We start from the raw sequence: 18,287 nt of genomic DNA on the forward strand, positions 1-18,287 counted from the left end.
GACTTTACTTCTCAATTGCCTACTCAGTCCGAATTAGCATCTCTTGTCAAGAGCTTTTCTGCTTTGGATTTCGAGACTGACGTTGTTGTTGGTGTTAATGGTGGTTCCAAGGTAGACGAAATTATCTACCACTTCGATGTTATAACTGTCAACAGTGACATGACAGCCAAGTCGCGAGTACGATGACTGGCGTAGAGGCACGATAGAACATCAGTATTTCATTCACCAAGGTCGATAAGACCTTATATGCGATATTAATGAGGCCTATCCCACGGTATTTGGCGTGCCTCTTTGTTAGGTTTGGGTAAAACTTTTGTCCGACCATTTTCTACAAATAATCTGATTCATGTCCCTTAACAGTTCTTCGCCACCATTTTTAAATAGCTCGCCCGCTAATTCTTCAGCCCTGCTTTGTTTGTTGTTATTAGGACGGAAATTGCTATTCGAATTTCTTCATGGAATGACGGCTCCATCGCCGGGTTTACCATCTCTAGATGTTATGCACTGCCATTCAGCAGAATGGAGAGGTGTTCCCTCAATAATTTTAGTATGCTCTAGGATCGTATACTGGATCACCTCTAGCGGTTTTACAAGAATATGCTCCGGTCCTGAAACGTTTTCTTAGTCGCTGCATCTTTTTGTAGAATTTTTGAGCATTACTCCTGTCGACCAGTTTGTCAAGCTCTTCGTACCGACGCATTTCGGCCTAATTTTATTTTCTCTGCCAATTCGTCGTCTCGCTAAGTTCTTCAACTCTTGGTAGGTATCCCGTCCCACAAATGTTCTGGCCGATGGTACCATACCTTACGTTTTCTATAAATAACTATATTTTATTTTCCCAAAACAATTCAAAGCTCAAGATAAGATAAGATTCTGCCATAATATAAGATGTTCACATAATTTGAAGGTTATTCACGGGTTTTTCTTAAATTCTCTTAAAGCACTCTCAGATAGTTTTGACTTAAAGTTTGTGGATATAATGCGTTTAAATTAAACAAAAATATGTTAAAGCTCATATCTCATGAAAATCCTCTCTTTCGTATACACATTCTTACGAGCAATTCACTTTCACGAAAATATGATTTTACGCCCAAACGTTTCAAACAATTGCCATTATCGATTATAGATATACGTATAGTTATATATATGTATGTATATACAACATAAGTAAATATGTACGCATTTGACGCATATCATTCTCAAATGCCATACATTTTCGAAAGCGAATGTCAGCCAAATCCAATCGGAGATTTGATGATTCAAAGCGAACAGCGGAGAATTGATGATTGGCATGAAATTATGAAATTGATGATGGGGAAAACGAAAGAAATGAATGAATGACATGCGTTTTGAAGTAGAAATGATATGTTTACAAACCATACGGCGAAGCGATAAAAAAGCGAAAATAATGAGCAGCGCGCGCATGCGTAAAATGGCTTGCGCTTGGCTCTAATTTACATACATACATACATAATTTACAGTGATTAACTAATTTTAATAATAACCAAATTTTATTAGGTGTGGCTGTGACAGTTATGTGAGTATATACATACATACATATGGTATATAGAAATATATGTACTATACGGGAATTTATGAACAATAATGTACATAAGTCAAGTTGTTGTAATAATAATTATGAACAACTTAATGATTATCAGCTTACAATTTCGAAATTCGAATTCGAAGACTTCTCTGCGATATAAAAAAATTATATTTGATAGCCGCCAAGCCTCATTAAGCTGTTCAAATATTGACAGCTATTTAAGTGATTAATTTTATGCGACCATTAATTACACACCAAACTAGACACGGGCTTATGTATGCGTGATTACACACACAGACACGCAATTGTAACTTTTACATTCGGTAGCCGAAGGCGTAGCGCGAAAAGTCAAAAGAAGGCTTGGCGATTCTGATTCGATGGCCTGAAAAGACGCTGTGTAGAAAGCTTTTAATTGCTTTCTATTTGTTTTCACTGCTAATTTGCAACGATATAAAATGATTCTCTTCATATACGTATCACATTTGCTTTTCCTAACGCCCATTCATCAAATCAACGAGTCCGGCCACTCGCCCAAGGTAAGCGAAGCGTGAGTAAATAATCATAAAACACTGAGATAGTAATTACAAATTTATTTTTGAATGAGCCATGTTGCAGAACGAAGAAAAATTGCGCATAAATAAAACCAAAAACAACAACAATGAAGAAAATTATAAATAAAGTATCTGCAACATACCATAGAGAGAAAGTTCCCAAGGCGCATGAACAGAACCATATATGCAGAATGAAATTGGTTAGCGAAAATAAACAACACAAACAGCAAAAAGTAGAAACAACAACAATTATCTTAAACAGCAACAGGAACATATACAAAAATGCGGCAGCAACAACAAAAAAGACAACAACAACAACAAGAAAAAACGGATAACAACAACAAGCATCCGAGACAGCAGCAACACATACAAGAAAAATCCGTCAACAACAACAATATTCCGTCAACAACAACATATACAAGAAGAATCCGACAACAACAACAAGAAATCGGACAGCAACAACCACAATAAAAAATCTGACAACAACAACTACATAAATCTGAAAACAACAACAGAAAGTCTAGTCGAACACCAGCAGCAGCAGCAGCGATAAGATTGACAACAACAACATGTTAGTTAGCAACTAAAGACGACTTGACCAGTTCTAGCCATTGCTGCAATATCATACACATGCGCAACAGTGCCACTTGCTTCACTGCGCAATTGCGCATGTTTTGTGGCGCGTCGCTGACCAAATACAAATTAACCAAAGGCACGCAAGCGCAGCATAAAAGCCCGAGTATACCATGTGTACGCAAGGTGTTGCTTAGTTATGCCCCAGCTGCGTTTTATGCTCAGCTGCATTTACATACTCATATCAGCCTGCATGCATGTGTGCGTGTGTATGTGTATGCGTGCATTGCAGCCTCATAATCAAAACGCTATCAAATAAATTTGAAAACAGCATTCTCAACAAGTATGAATTTGCTGAGCATTGTTTGTTGCATGCAACATTTGGACGCCAGTTCGTGCCACTAATGCGTTTACTAGTTTCTGCTTATGACTAAAAATGGAAAATGGAAAATGTAGTGCGAAAAATTACAACAACAAAATGAACAAAGCCGAGAGTCATATAAAATATAAATGCTTTGCATTACTTTCCTGGCAAATGTGGAAAATTGTAATTTCGCTGCGATTGAAAGTCGAAAGTATGCGCGCCAGGCATTTACACAAATTGCATTTCGCAGGCATTTCTATACGAGCAGAGAAAAATTGGCAGTCGCATATGGTGGATACCAATGGAATTCCATTCCTCCTATTCCATTCCATTCTATTCCTTTTTTAGGAGATATATTTATGGTACTTATGATTGTTGTAGTAGAAAAGCTTTGATACATATGGAGTGAAAAATATTGCTAATTGAAAAGGAAATGATTCGTTTATAAAAGGGAACCTTTTCTTTAGGCGAAAAAATTCATATCTGATACACTCATTGGAAATCTGAGAAAAAGTCGTAAACACTAGGCCGACTAGTATTTTTTATAATGAAATACTTTTCTTCGTATATAAACTTTTTTTGAGCGTTGAAATTTTTAAAATTCCTAACTGCAAATCATTTCATGTTGAGTCGAAATAAAAAATACGTGTCCAATATTTTTTTTCGTCAAAGTACACAAAAAAAATTGCATGTAATGACCCATATAGTATTAATATCGTTTTCCTGCTGGTATGCATTATCTCTTATACTGAGTTAAACTTGCTGCCTTCATTGCTGCAGGCAATAGACAAGAGACCAAAGATAGGGGCAGTGATATACCGAATCAATGGCGGTTATAACTGAAAAAATCGGCAAAATATAAAAAAAAGATCCCGAAAATTGTAAATAAAACCCAAAATATTAAACATTCATTAATATTTATTTAAAGTCGTCCCCAACAGACGTAATGCACTTACGGCAACGACTTTTCCAGTCTTCGAAACACTTTTCATAAGCACTTTTTAGGATGGCCTTCAACTCCTCCAGTGATTTTTGTTTTATCTCTTCGATCAACTGAAAATGGGTTCCATTCCGATGATTGTTGACTTGTTTGCATGCCAAACTCATAAATCCATGTCTTGTCGGCAGTAATAAAGCTCTCCATGAGTACGGTACTCTTTTTGAAAAATATTCAGCTTTACCGGAACGAATCGAGCAAAACGCATTTCATACCTATAATATCCACCAAAATCAGTCAAACGGGCTCGTAAGAGATGTTGATCTCTCGTGGCATCTCTCTAACACTTGCCTGATGATTTTCAAGCACCATATTCTTCACTTTGTTTTAATATTTTTAACAGTTGAAGAGATCGAAGATCATCCAGAACATGGCACGTCTTCAAAGATCTCTCGACCTTCTTGAAGGCTTTGTACCACCGTAGGCTTGTGTTTTTGATAAAAACTAAATCATCGTACTCCTTTTCCAACATTCAAAATGATTCCGTAAACGAAATTTGGTTAGAAATACAAAATTGGAGACAAATTCTTTTTTCAATATTTCTATCCATTGTAAAAATCGCAACTAAGGTGTATCGACTTAAGCAGCTGCTGGCGATTCCCACAGAATATTGTGTATTTTGAATAGTACCAAGAATAATAAAGGGTCTGTTTTAGACATGTGGCATTCAAGAAGAAATAATATCTGTATAATTTAATAGGATGGCCAACAGTTTAGCTTAGCTTTGGTTTGGCATTATGTTCTAAAAGTGATTGCGGGTAAGTAACGAATAAATAACTGTCGAAAGATACAATTTTCAACCACTATAAATCAAGTAAAAGATGTCAAAAAAACTACTCCGAAGAAAGCATTATGTGTCACTATTCTATACCCAATTTGGAAGGTTTATAAAAATTATTAATTTCTTGGAGATATTATTTTAATTAATCATTTAATTAAAATGTACATAAATTCGACCAAGGGATAGGTCGAGCTGGACCCAGTAAAACCTTCCCCAAGTACTTTGAAATATTCTCTTAGTTATAATCTAGACGTTGATCTTCAATTACGAATACGAGAAAACTCAAACTGACTAAAAACAGCTAAAGGATTACATGTAATCTTTTCCGTATCTAATTTATGCTGATAACACTGTGGAACTTTTTTGGGATCATTGTCTGGGGGGTGAGAAATTCCAAGTCAGGGTGATGGTACTAGGTCAGTATAGTAAAACCCTCAAAGGGTTTGGCGTTCGTATGAGTCAGTTTTTTTTATGAACTTTTAAATTTTTTCCTTATCTTGATGTTTTTTCGCTTAGTTGTAACATTTTGGCAAAAACGTAGTTTAACATAACTCGCGAACCGCTATTATCTATTTTTCCAATCCATTAGACGGTTGTAGCAGCTTTTACACACTATATTTGGTACCCAATTTTCGTTCACTATAACATAAGAAAAAATTTAAAAGGTCATAAAAAAAAACTGACACATACGAACGCCAAACGCTTGTGGGTTTTACTATACTGACCTAGTACCATCACCCTGACTTGAAATTTCTCACCCCCAGATTAGCTATTGTACTGTGTAATCTGAACAATAATCGAATGAAGGTCATTCCGCCAAGGCTTGTCAACTCGGCACCGTCTCTCGAAATTACTTCAGAAATCTTTTCTGTCGCGTCAACAAGAACAGCTAACAAAATAACTGCATCATTAATGGATTCATATAAAGTACAGAGTCATATAAGTCATATAAATCCAGTTCGTTTTATTTGTTATCTACTTTCTTGGTAGCTAAACTAAAACATTTCACTGATATTTATACTTAAATTAAAAAAAATTAATATTCCAAAACCTTACATTTGTACCTAATTTGACAATAAATACATCCAGTTTGCTGAACTTATCTCAAAACAATCTTTACACTCGTTTTCTTTACAGTACACCCAAAACGTGGGAACCTCAACCCCTCCAGCAGTCCTGCTACACCTCGTTAGCCCATCAGCAATTGCTACTCGAAGTCACCATGCAACAGCCAACCAACTACTACACACAAACCGAAAGTGAACTGTTGCAGTTGGAAGCAACCGGTGGACGCTTACCCGAATACGAGCAACTGCAACCAGAAACAACAACATCCCAAACACAAAATGTAGCCTCGTCTCCGACACAACAACAACAACAGTCCGTTGTACTTCCAATAACGGCACTCAACAATTTGGATCGTGCCACGCCCGCCTCTTCCACAGCCGCCACACCCACACCGACCACTGTCAGCAATTTAGAGGCATCATCGAGCAGCACAAGTAACGGCGGTGGCAGCAGCAACAGCACGACGCCGCAACATTTTGTAGCGCCACTACAACGACGCTGCCAAGCGCCGCCACCATCATTGCCACTCAGTTCGATTTCATCGCCTCTGCGCGCGGCCAACTACAAGACGGCCGCCTACCATCAGCACCAGCATCATCAGCAGCAGCTGGAATTTCAGCGAAACTCGCAGTCGGACGATGATAGCGGTTGTGCGCTGGAAGAGTATACGTGGGTGCCGCCGGGCCTGCGGCCGGATCAGGTGAGTGAATAGGCCAATGTGCATAAGTCCCTAGTGTATACTATACATATGTTAAGATCTCAAAAGAAATTAAATGTTGAACTGGAATTTGTATACTTTAACTGGGTGCCTCCTAACAGGGTTTAAAAATTTATCTTAAAAGCAGTCCATCAACCTCGATGACGAGCTCAAAGGCGCTCTTATTATCACCTTTTTGGACATTCGATCATTTGAACAATTTATGAAAATACTTCTTACTTGTTTCAAAAATGCTGAATCAACATTTCGCTTTGAAGATTATTATAACAGTAAAAATCAAATTTGATGCCGATATCATAATATAAGGATAAACGAACTCAGATATACTATCCGCAATAACTGATCTTCGGACCTCAGTAGATTAGTAATCAAAGACTTATAACCTTAACGACGAATGCTTTATATAAGTAAGCAGGTCAATTGAGAATTCCCCGGCCCGACGCATAGATCGCCTGGCCAACCATCAAGGATTGATATGCCAAGTTTAAACGTGATGAAATTAGTACAGAAGACGTTGAGCACAGTGGACGACTAAAAGAGCTTGTAACCGACAAAAACATCAAAAAAGCCCACAAAGTAATTTTAATTCACGAATATGTGAGTATGGTAAGTTCTGTGTTCTGTCGCCCGAGCTGACAACGACGAGTTGATGATTCGGAGTAGTGTTTGTACGGAATCTATTGTGAACAGTTCCAGTCAAAAGCTGGATCAGAACCCTTTTGACCTCTAGTCGGATAAGAGCAGAATGGAACGAAGCTAAAATGACAAAGGAAGTCTAAAGAAGTACTCCGCAAGGTGGAGTTCTATCTGCGCTTCTATGTACATTAGTGGTGAATAAGCTGCTAAGTAATTTGGAAGGCAAGGCCTATGCATATGCAGACGACATTTCAAAGTAATAGAAAAAGTTGGCTGGAGTAAAGGTATGTTAGCTACGTGCAACACTCTAAATATCTTTACGGATGGCTCGAAAATGAACGATGGAGTTGGTGCGGCAATATACTGTCCAGAGTTAGGCATAAGGCAACCTTTTAAGTTGCCGGACCACTGCAGTATATTTCAGGCTGAGATCTTTCCTATTGCGAAAGCCGCGGAGCTGGCCTATAATGCACCTGCAGGCAACTCCAGAGTCAACATCTTCGTAGACAGCCAAGCAGTAATAAAGGCAGTACACAAAATTGATGTTGGCACTTGACAGAAGAGACTGTAGGAACCAGATAGGAATACTAACTGATGTCTGGTGGCAACACCCGCCCGAAGGAACGGACTTAGCACCAGGGAAATAATGAATCATCTGTTTCATTTTCATTGTCCCGCATTGGCAAGACTACGGTGTAAGTATCTAGGGTCCCCACGATATGATACACTGGGGGAGGTATCGATAGTGAAGCTGCAGAGTTTGTTAAAATTCGCGATAAGCTCAGGCATCTTAAAAGATGAGTACTCCTTTTGGACCTAGCAACTGAACTCCATCTGGTATCGCAAAGGACGAAAACTGGTCTATGAGTGTCTTATTGGTTAGCCAAATTAATCTAACCTAACCTAACCTCTTGGGTCGGTATATGAGTATAGGACGTAGACATCACATCTAAATTGGTTCATATCTGGTTTGAGTTAAAAAGATCCATGTTTCTTTGAGCTAAGATGTCTAAGCTGTCAGACTAATATATGGTATAAACTAAGTATTTTCTAGTATTCGAAGCAATGAGATGGCAAAACGTCCTGTAAATGTTTCAAATACTAAATGTTTCTCTCGTCTTATTCAAATATGGAGCCTCGAATGTAAGCTTCCAATACTTGTATGTATATATACTGACTACTGAGACTACTGCATGTCCACTGACCAACATTTGGCAAGCGAGTCATGTAAACGCAATCATTCGGTCAAACGGTGAGAGCCAACGGATAAGGACATAAAATCTTGATAAAGCAATGACGCCAGCAACAATTACTTACTTTTTCCGCCGCAACTTTTCAAATTTTCATTTTCTATTTTTAATTTAATTTTCTTGTTTGTTTTGAGTAGGCAGCGTTCTACCGAAAGTGGCGCGTTTTCACTTTTTTATTGTCTCGCTTCGATTGCAACAAAATGGCACACACGCTTCGGGTTCGCCATGCGGCATGCCACAAAGTCGCTTAATGCCGGCGTAACAGCATGTTTTTCGTTTTTTTTTTGTATTTTTTCGAGCATAAAAAATGATAATAAAATTTTTTACCACTTTTGCTTTCGTTTCGCCGCTTTTCATGAAATTTTGCTCCAACAACTCATACGCCGCAGCGTTTTATCTTCAACGCCTCTTGCCGGCTTGAACATTTTACTCTTACTTTAACCATTAAAAAGATTAAAAAGTTGCAAGTTGCAACTACCAGATGCATGCTTAGTGTTGTTGCAGACACACATGCAGTATTTTGTTGGGTGTTGCAAGCTTAAATGTTTTTGGGCAACGTGTAACAATTCATGTTCATTAGACGCCACAACAAAAGTGGCCGTAAAATGTTGCAGCAACGGTTCGCGTTGAAATTCAGCAATACTTCAATAAATACAATTTCGTTGCTTTTAAGTCAGCATAGCTTGCGTGCTTACAAATATATTTACAAGCACTGCGCGCTTTTAAGGAGATTTTCGAACGTTTTGCCTCGTAATTGCGCGGCATTTCCAAGATTGTAATCGCAGATTTTTGATCGAAATTGCCGGTAATTAATTGTGCGATTTTGTTAATCGCATGTTCGATGCCGGCGTTTTCGAAATCTCAAATTATTCCATTGCTGGCATAACATCTCTGTCACAGTTGTTTTTTCCGTCTCAGCCAAACCCGCTAAATAATTGCTTTTCATTTGAAATGAAAGATATTTGGAGTTGATTAATGTAATTAGTATTAAATCGTATATGTTCCCATATAAGTATTTGTATGTATTGGTTAATCGCCAAATAAGTTTATTGCTGGAATTTAGCTATCTTGGAGATAATTACTTACTTCTTACGGCTAAACGAATTGAAAATCAAGTGATGTGTGGAAAAATGTTGAACTCATATCTCAATTTGATGGCTTAATTCAATTTCTTTACTTAGTTACTAATTGCACCTCAATTAAAAGCGTTTAAGTGGTCATTTAATTGCAATCTCTTATAAAACATTTAAGAAATTTAATGATTTTGAGGAATAATTTTAATAAACTCATTACTAATTTGGATTATTAAAGCGCTTTATTTGGTTTGGTTTGTTAATCAGATAAATACATTATTAACTTTGGCTGCTTCAAACAATAGTAATACCTTTAACGGGTGCATTTATTATAGCATAAAAGGGTATACAAAATATTATATTGATTTTGAATGGTCAGTTTTTATGACAGCTTAATTGCCGAAGTTGAGGCCCATTTTTAAGCAAAGGACAAGTCGTATTATAAAAATGGTATCGAAAAGTTGACCACCACTGCCGTAGACAAAAATCCCGCTTATCAAAAGAAAAACTCTTTCATACAAAGACTTGATTCCGATCATTCACTTTGTATATCAGCTATATGCTTTAATGATCTGAAATTGACGGAATCAACCAATGATCAGCTTCTAGGGAAAAACACGTGTACAAAATTTTAGATCGATATCTCAAAAGATGAGGGACTACGGAGATACAGACGGACATGGCTAACTCAATCACGCTGATCATTTATAATGTATATACTTTAAATAAAGTCTTTGACGTTTCCGTTTTTGCTGTTCTTCTTCTGATATTAATATCATCGGCATACGACAGCAGTTGTACACTCTTATAGAAGATGGTACCTTCTCTGTTTAGTTCTGCAGCTCGAATTATTTTCTCCAGCAGCAGGTTGAAGAAGTCGCACGATAGGGAGTCGCCTTGTCTGAAACCTCGTTTGGTATCGAACGGCTCGGAGAGGTCCTCGCCGAGCTTTTGGCATAACTCAACGTCAGTTTACACCGTCGTATTAGTTTTGCAGGGCTATGGTGTTATTTTGCATTTTGGTGTTACAAACTTAATATATCCTGTGCAGGAAACAAATATGTGGTGTGCTTAGACCTGATCCCAATTCATAATTACATCAATATAAAATATTTTCTTTATCTTAATGATTAGTTATAAAACCTAGGGCCTAACGTCCTATAATAATATACATTAGTATAATGGGAAGTGTAAAAAGCGTTTAAGATTTAAGTCGGATTTCCCAGTTGGTAATAAAAATTGGTACCAGGATTCAAGGGATACCAAGTAACTTCATTCGGTATCTTACGACGCCGGTGATTGCATGCACATTGTTGCCAGAATTTTAAGAAAGAAAATATTGAACCCTTTTCATAAAAATCGAGCAGTTTGAAACATGATATTTCGACATAGTAGGGCCTTGTGGGCGCCTCGCCTTTCTTTGGATAGTCGACTTCCAACAAACAATAAGATAAATAATTAAAGCAAGCAAATGGACTTGCACTAGTGTCGTCTAGTTCGCGGTGGATCTCTCGAAACTAGCGGGGTCATAGTCATACATCCATTGTTGGTTGACATTGAGACGAAGAATTTTTTTTTTAAACCGAGAACCTTGTTGTTGTTTTCTTGTTGATGTTAAGTTTATTTGGGAAACTTTGAAATAGATCACCGAGAAGTCCAGAAAGTGGTAGCCTACTCTTTCCCTGCCAATAGGTCAAACTTCGTCATATTTGGAGCATGTTCGCCGAGTGAAGTGTGTCTGTCTGTGGTAGATACATGCTTCGTCGACGGTTACGAAATACTGCAGGAACTTCTCGACGTTGGAACACATTAAAACATCATAATCGAGTCGCTGTATACCATACAGTATCCTCATCCACCGTTTCTTGATTTCACTTTGCGATTTCCTTTCAAAAATCAAGAATGGAATCACCGACCGTGGCAAAAGCTTTGTACTTTTTCTTAAATCGTTGGGCACGTTCGCGAATACACGCGCTCAAAAAAAACTACAACTCGGATTCGGCTAAAATTTTAACGGTTGCCGTCTACGGAAATGTACGACATAGTATGTGTGTGTGATCTATTCTTACAGTTGGGGCTAAGCAACCGGAACGGAGCCGAATTTTTATCCGGCCAAGGATTGTCAACTCGGCTCCATTCCTCGAAATTACAGTACGGTACAACAACAACAACATTCTTACTTTATCAGCCTAATAGCGATCTATAAGGATCTAGTGAGAGATTTTTTTGGCAGCGAAGTGAACTCATAAATTTATGTTTGTCGAATTATAGCCGAGTTCTTTCATTGTAAAAGTACCATTCTGTGGATCTGGGGATAAAATATTAATTTCCAGGATGTTTTTTGACTATCTGTGTCTGTAAACAGTGGAAGATTCTTCTCCTTTGTGCATTTCATAGGCAAATCTAAATAAAAGAAGAAATTCCGTCAAATACCATAAAAAGTTATAAACAGTGTCTCATTTTAAATATTTTAAAGATTTTTTATACAATTATCATTACAATTTCTATAATACATACATATGTACATACTTAAAATAAAACCTCAGTCATCATTTTGAGCTAGTAAAACCATTACTCAGCATGACTTTTACGATTTTAACGCGCTTACGCGTAACTCCGCACCTGTTCCAAGCAATGACGGAAATATCGCGCGCACAACACTCAACTGCAGACAGACACATACACAACTGTGCATTCCACCATTAGTTCAGCTAAACGCAGTTGAGCGGAGCAACCAAGCGATTGACGTTGTCCACTCCATTTAATTTCATTCGGAGCGTGATTCGAGTGACATTTTCCGACTGCGGACAACGAAGCAATTAATAACATTTTCGGTGCGTTGTTTTTGTCTATTTTGTGGTACATTTGACTTCTAACTTGCGGAAAACTCACTACTTTTTGCCACAAATATTTCCCATGTTTTAGCATTGGACCCGCACACAAGACGAGGTGCTGCGGGGGATTGGACTGGTTGCAAAACTACAAATTTTGCCACGCTTTCGAAAATGCTGTGTGGCAGCGCTGACTCACACACGCACATACTGGATGCTTGGACAGATAAGAGTCTCGCATGTTGTACGGCGGCACTGGCCTGTGGACTGGGTGTAGAAAGATAGATGACATATGAAAAGCTGGCGGGCGCCTGCGGTGCAACACGCAGCGGTGCCACGCTCGTTGTTGTTGGTATGCGAGTGGCATGCATGTGGTGCGCTGACACTTTGAACCAAATAGATAGCTGCAAAATATATTGGTGTTGTTAGCCGATTGAGTTTTCGGTGGAAATTGACCAAAACAAGAGTTAATTGCAGAGACGCACCGGCGGTGGCGGCGGTGAATTGGCTTAGTTGGCCGCCGAGTGAAAGTGTTGTGACTGCTGCGTGCACAATTTGATTAATTTCGCTGTTGTTTAGACGTTGTTGCTGCTGTTGTTCAGCTGCTGCTACCACATTTCAGCAGGCGACGAGTGAGTGCGAACGAGTAGGAAATGATTCGTTACAAATTGAGGAAGTTTTCGTTTTACGGTGTTGGTTCAAGTGAAAAATGTCATGCTATAAATATTGCCATGCTTCATAGTTGATTAAATTAATTGTAGTGAATTTATATGGGGGTTAAACGATATTTTGATTTTAAACCGTGTTTCCGGTGGGAGAAAGCAAAGCTTTGAAAGATTTGGTGGAGAGAAGAGTTTTCATGTTGGACTGGGTAAATATAGTAAGCAGTTGGAAAGTAAGGAAGGACGGTGAAATGCTTTGTACTGAACTGTTTCATATGAAAAATTGTTTCGTATAAACTAAACCTATCCTATCAGGCTAACAGCTCCAAATTTATCCTGAATTAATAAATCAAATATTCACATACCAAATTAACATTGATTTCTATAAAAAAAGTAATAGAAGTAAATATTAATTTGATATAAATAGTCTTCTCTTAAAATATCATAAGCCCATTCTTCAATTTGCAATAAGTTTCTAACGGTTCTCTCCTGCCAATCAGCTGATAACACGTTCCCCGAAGCACATATGCAAGTTTTATTTTTATTGAAGCATATGGAATTCCAAATCTTCTGCTTAAAATAGCTCATAGATGACTTATAGGTGACTTTTATGTATATTTAGTTGACCAGTTTCTGTTTGCAGCCTCTACTCTACGCTTTCTCGGTATAAACTTCAATCCTTTTGGCATTTGTCTTAGATCATTGGACTTTTGAATCTAAGTGAGAGCTGATTTGAAACTCTTTTCCACTAGCAGCACTGGCAGTTACAAGTACAACGACGAGATTTTAGTCGTTAGCGGGAAACCCGAACGACTCGCAAGTGGAATGTAGGAAGACTGCAGATATAAAAAAAGAGACTGTGCTCATCTCAACTGTCGCTATGACACTAAAAACCAAATTTTTTTTAAATACAATATTTTCTGTGAATTTCTCAATTATATTCTAGGTTGAAGCTTAGTCTGTAAATATCCAGTACTAAAAAAAATGATTCGTAGCTTTTCAGAATACTTCGTAGGCATTTAGATGATATGCCACCTCTACGATATATTAATATTTAATATATCCAACTGCTTCAAGTTTCCTTAAATTTTGATGGAGTGAAGAGCCTTTAAACTGATGTACTTGAGCAATAGCCCAGCTGATGTAGATGGGGGTGTTTTTGGGGTCGGGCAACATACTACGGTCAGTATCGTAGAAGCCGAAGTAAGCGGCATGGTAGATGATGATACCTTGAAGGAAACACCGAAGCCACGATAAAAACCAGCAAAAATGGCACTCTTGCAAGTTCTAGCCAAGCAGTTACCATGCCCAGTAATACCGGGTGGTCCCTTACTGACATCAGCAGCCAAACGGGTACGGGCAAAGTCCAAGGGGTAGAAGCATCACCATCGGAGACCAAGATACCCGCGTAATAACGCTTGTCAACATCACACAAGAAAACCTATTTGTACACATCATTGAAGGCGAAGTTCAAAGCCTGAGTTGGGAAGTATCTGATAACATTGACCAAGTTACCACACCAGTATGACATAAAACCTTGTATTGCCTATCAGGGCTGATTTGTTTTGAGATGCAAGAACAGTCTTTGAGGCGGCAGCAGAGATACTACCCGCAGCGAAATCCTTGACGAATGCAAAGGGATCACAGCCCTTCCTCGCCCATTATACTTTTTGTTTTGTACACTTCTTACAAAAGAGATACAGTAAAAAGTTCTTTTGAAGAAAATCAGATCTTCCCACTCGGCGCTGACAAGTCGAGTGCTCGACCTTGTGCGGCTACACTTGAAATTTAAGAAGACGCATTCATATGAGTCCAATTTACTTCTGGCCATGAAGTGCAGATTGTCTTCACATTATCAACTATTCATTCTTCATTGTTAAAGTTGCACAGTTTTGTATCTAGGGATTTAGATAATTAGAACTCAATTGGTCGTTAGGTAACTCGATATTGATGCTAACTTTCCATTATCCATATACTTCTGATTTTGTGTACGCTAACTAGCCTGTGGAGGAAAAATTTTGGCTCAATCTATTTGGACTAAATATACAAAACGTCTTAGTCTGATTTTATGCAGAATTCGTCGTCAACAAATGTTATTAAGAATAAATATGGAATATTTACGGTAAGGAATATACTATTTTATGCTTTGAAAAAGAGGTTTTGAACTATGCCAGCTGGTTTTTCATTTCGCAAACTTTTTTTCTTTATAACCGAAGCTTCAAATAATATTGAAGGGTTTTCTCGTTAATCATCGTAGAATAAAATTTCTAGATTATTCATCTGTTTCAAGAAAAACAGATTTTCTACACATGCAAATCTTAAAGTTGAGGCCACTGACTCCGAATTTCGGTAGTAAATTTAAATAATTTCGACTCGTTTTTGGATCGTATATCTTTCCATGATGAAATGACCTTATTGGAGAGAAATGTTAAAAGAGCGGGAAAATATATTTTGTAGCGTTCCTATTGAAAACTCGTTAAAATAAATCAGATAGACATTTCAATTATTTATAAAAATCACATCGGCAGGCTTAGTAATGAATATGCGCACAAAAACCCCTTGAAATAATTAATATTTCATTATTTTCACCATTAAAAATATAATATAACAATTTTCAACTTATATATTTTTACTAAATCTGTTCACTCTTTAAAAAAATAATCTCTATGATATTTGTTTTACATTACAGGTTCGTTTCTACTTCTCCCAACTACCCGACGATAAGGTGCCCTATGTAAACAGTGCCGGCGAAAAGTATCGCGTCAAGCAGTTACTGCATCAATTGCCGCCGCAAGACAATGAGGTAAGTACCACATTAAGCGCTACCAAGTAGCTCCCACACTAACCGTAAAATAGACTGAAAAGACATCGGAAATGAAGAAAACAAGCAAATTGGCTTTGTAATAAAAGTAGAAAAACACAAAAAAGTAACTGAAAATGGCTGAGGCGGCCGCCAACAATAGCAATCCAGAATCGCAGACAATAAAACGAAAACGACCAAGAGAGGAGCGGGAAAGAAACTATTTAAAAAACACGGCAGTAGTTAAAACGCATTGTGCAAATGTGAAAATGAAACCTTTCAAAAGTTTTTCCTTTTTACTTGTACTCGTAAGATTAAAAAACTTTGACATTGTACTTCTTGCCTTGGCTGCGACTTGTGACTTCGCCTTCGCCTTCAACTTCAACTTGAACGTCATTGTCGCGTCAGTTGAGGACGTGCAAGTGTATTTTTAATTAAAATTTACTACAATTTTCCTTTACTCATACTCACTTGTATATCCCTCGCTCTCATTGCTTTCTCCTTTTCTTTCCTTTCTCATAGGTGCGCTACTGCCACTCGCTGAGCGATGAGGAGCGCAAGGAGCTGCGCATATTTTCGGCACAAAGGAAGCGTGAAGCCTTGGGACGTGGTGCCGTACGGTTACTCTCCGACGAGCGTCCATGCAAGGGGGTGAGTAGTTATTTTAAGGCGTTTACATATAAAATAATATGTCGACAATTTTTTTAGTTGAATTTAATGAGCGGTGAAGAGGATTTGTTGAAGTTTTAATTAATATGTTCAGGGAACTAATTGCTTTTTGGAAAATATTTGTTGCAAATACTATCGAGTATCATTTTGAGTAAAAAAAATGCTTAATAATTAATTCTTTTGTCTTGCTTATATACTAAGAGTAGTTGAACATTAAAATAATACTAAAATAATCAAACACCGTGTAACAGTTACTAGTGAATTCTTCAATGATCTTACTGAGAAAATATCTTTGATTTCTAGATCTCGCTCAAAATATCTTATGATTTATCACTGTAAATGGTCGGAGTCATTTCGAAAATAATCCTACTTCAATTTTTTTGACCATGTCTTGAACCTTTATGATAAAAACAGAAAAATCGCATAACGATCTCCACTATTTGTTAATTGAAATTACCAAAACTATTAGAATTATTTCTAAAAATTCAACGTAAAAGTGACAAAAACTACGCTAAACATAATGTCGAATAGACATGTTGGAGTTCTTGGTATAGTGGCGAAATTATTCCCCAAATTATTTTTAGGAATGCAGACAAGTTGCCCGTAAACATTCCGGTCCATTCGTGTTACGTAGACCTGACTTTCGTGGGAAAGGGTAGAACATATTATACGTTGTGCCGTGCGGTCTAGAACATACTGAACTTGATGTCGGAACTTAATTCAGAAAATAGTTCTGACATCAAAAACCTTATCTTGATATTTTTCGTAGCCGATAATGGCTAAAAAGATCTCATTACACTTTCTTACGTCTTAAATTACAAGCATCTAATTGAGACCTTGTAGAGGCTACTTTTGAGAGGAAAAGTTGATTTGTTGCCTGTTGAGAGACTTTGCCCATGTCTAGTCAAGATGTTATGTATTAGAACCGAGTTAGTTGACCAAAGCTTACAGTCAGTTAACAAACCTAAAGCTGTGTGTTCGTATCCTTCCAAAACCATAATAATAAATATAAACAAAAGTTCCGCAGTTTTCTAGATTTCGATGATTTTTATTTGATTGTAGGTACTTGTATATCCTTTAACATAACGTCTGAAAAGTTCCGTATATAAAAACTTCGTACTAAATTTAATATTATTGTCGGTTATTTGATATCCGAGATGTGGTTGGGTTTTCCAAATGCTGACAAATGTTCAGTTTATTCAAGGAATGGCATCCTGAAGTGAAAACGGCAAATCGGTTTATAATGCGAGTGAAGAGGTGACCTGTGCTCTCGTTAACTCTACGCTGGAACGCGGCTGATAATACCATATTAAATACAAAAATGTCTGGCTTCAATCTCGGTATCAAACTCATTAGTCTAGAAACTTTGAATATAATAAAAGAGAACATAGCTCATAGTAGCTTGAAGCTCATTGGAAACGAAATATAAAATAACAAATCTTAAAGAAAAAAAGGGTTTAGAAAAGTAAGAGGAGAGACAACGTTGAATTTTTAATGTGTTACATGGGTTTACGGGTTCCAAAAAGATTTTTTTTCACTACTGTAAGAAGTTATCCTGCCCATACAGGCACATTTTTTTTCCGAGGGGTCACAGGAAATGGCGACGCAATAACCGAGTCTAAAATATTTTTTCTGTTTTTAACAATAAAAAATTCTAATAAAATATTTAATTTTTTATATGAGAAAAAAATTGTTGAAAAAATTACGTTTTTTACCCGTGCACACCCGTGTAACTCCTTAAGGGTTAAAAATGGTTTAGAGGTAACCA

At 37.4% G+C, this 18,287-nt stretch overlaps 1 protein-coding gene and 1 pseudogene across 2 annotated transcripts in view; one reads left to right on the plus strand and one right to left on the minus strand.

Annotated features, from left to right (window-relative positions):
- The window catches only part of LOC120772332 (protein espinas), a 93,563-nt gene that overhangs the window by 57,406 nt on the left and 17,870 nt on the right, over positions 1-18,287 (plus strand). For both annotated transcript variants that reach the window (XM_040100874.1, XM_040100875.1), the window contains 3 exons: positions 5,950-6,580; positions 15,740-15,853; positions 16,373-16,501. In XM_040100874.1, coding sequence (XP_039956808.1) covers positions 5,950-6,580; positions 15,740-15,853; positions 16,373-16,501 — 874 coding nt within the window. The remainder of the gene's footprint in view (positions 1-5,949; positions 6,581-15,739; positions 15,854-16,372; positions 16,502-18,287) is intronic.
- LOC120772973 lies at positions 14,098-15,022 on the minus strand (annotated as a pseudogene).

The sequence above is a fragment of the Bactrocera tryoni genome, chromosome 3 (assembly GCF_016617805.1).
Source record: "Bactrocera tryoni isolate S06 chromosome 3, CSIRO_BtryS06_freeze2, whole genome shotgun sequence".
Taxonomy (NCBI): Eukaryota; Metazoa; Arthropoda; class Insecta; order Diptera; family Tephritidae; genus Bactrocera; species Bactrocera tryoni.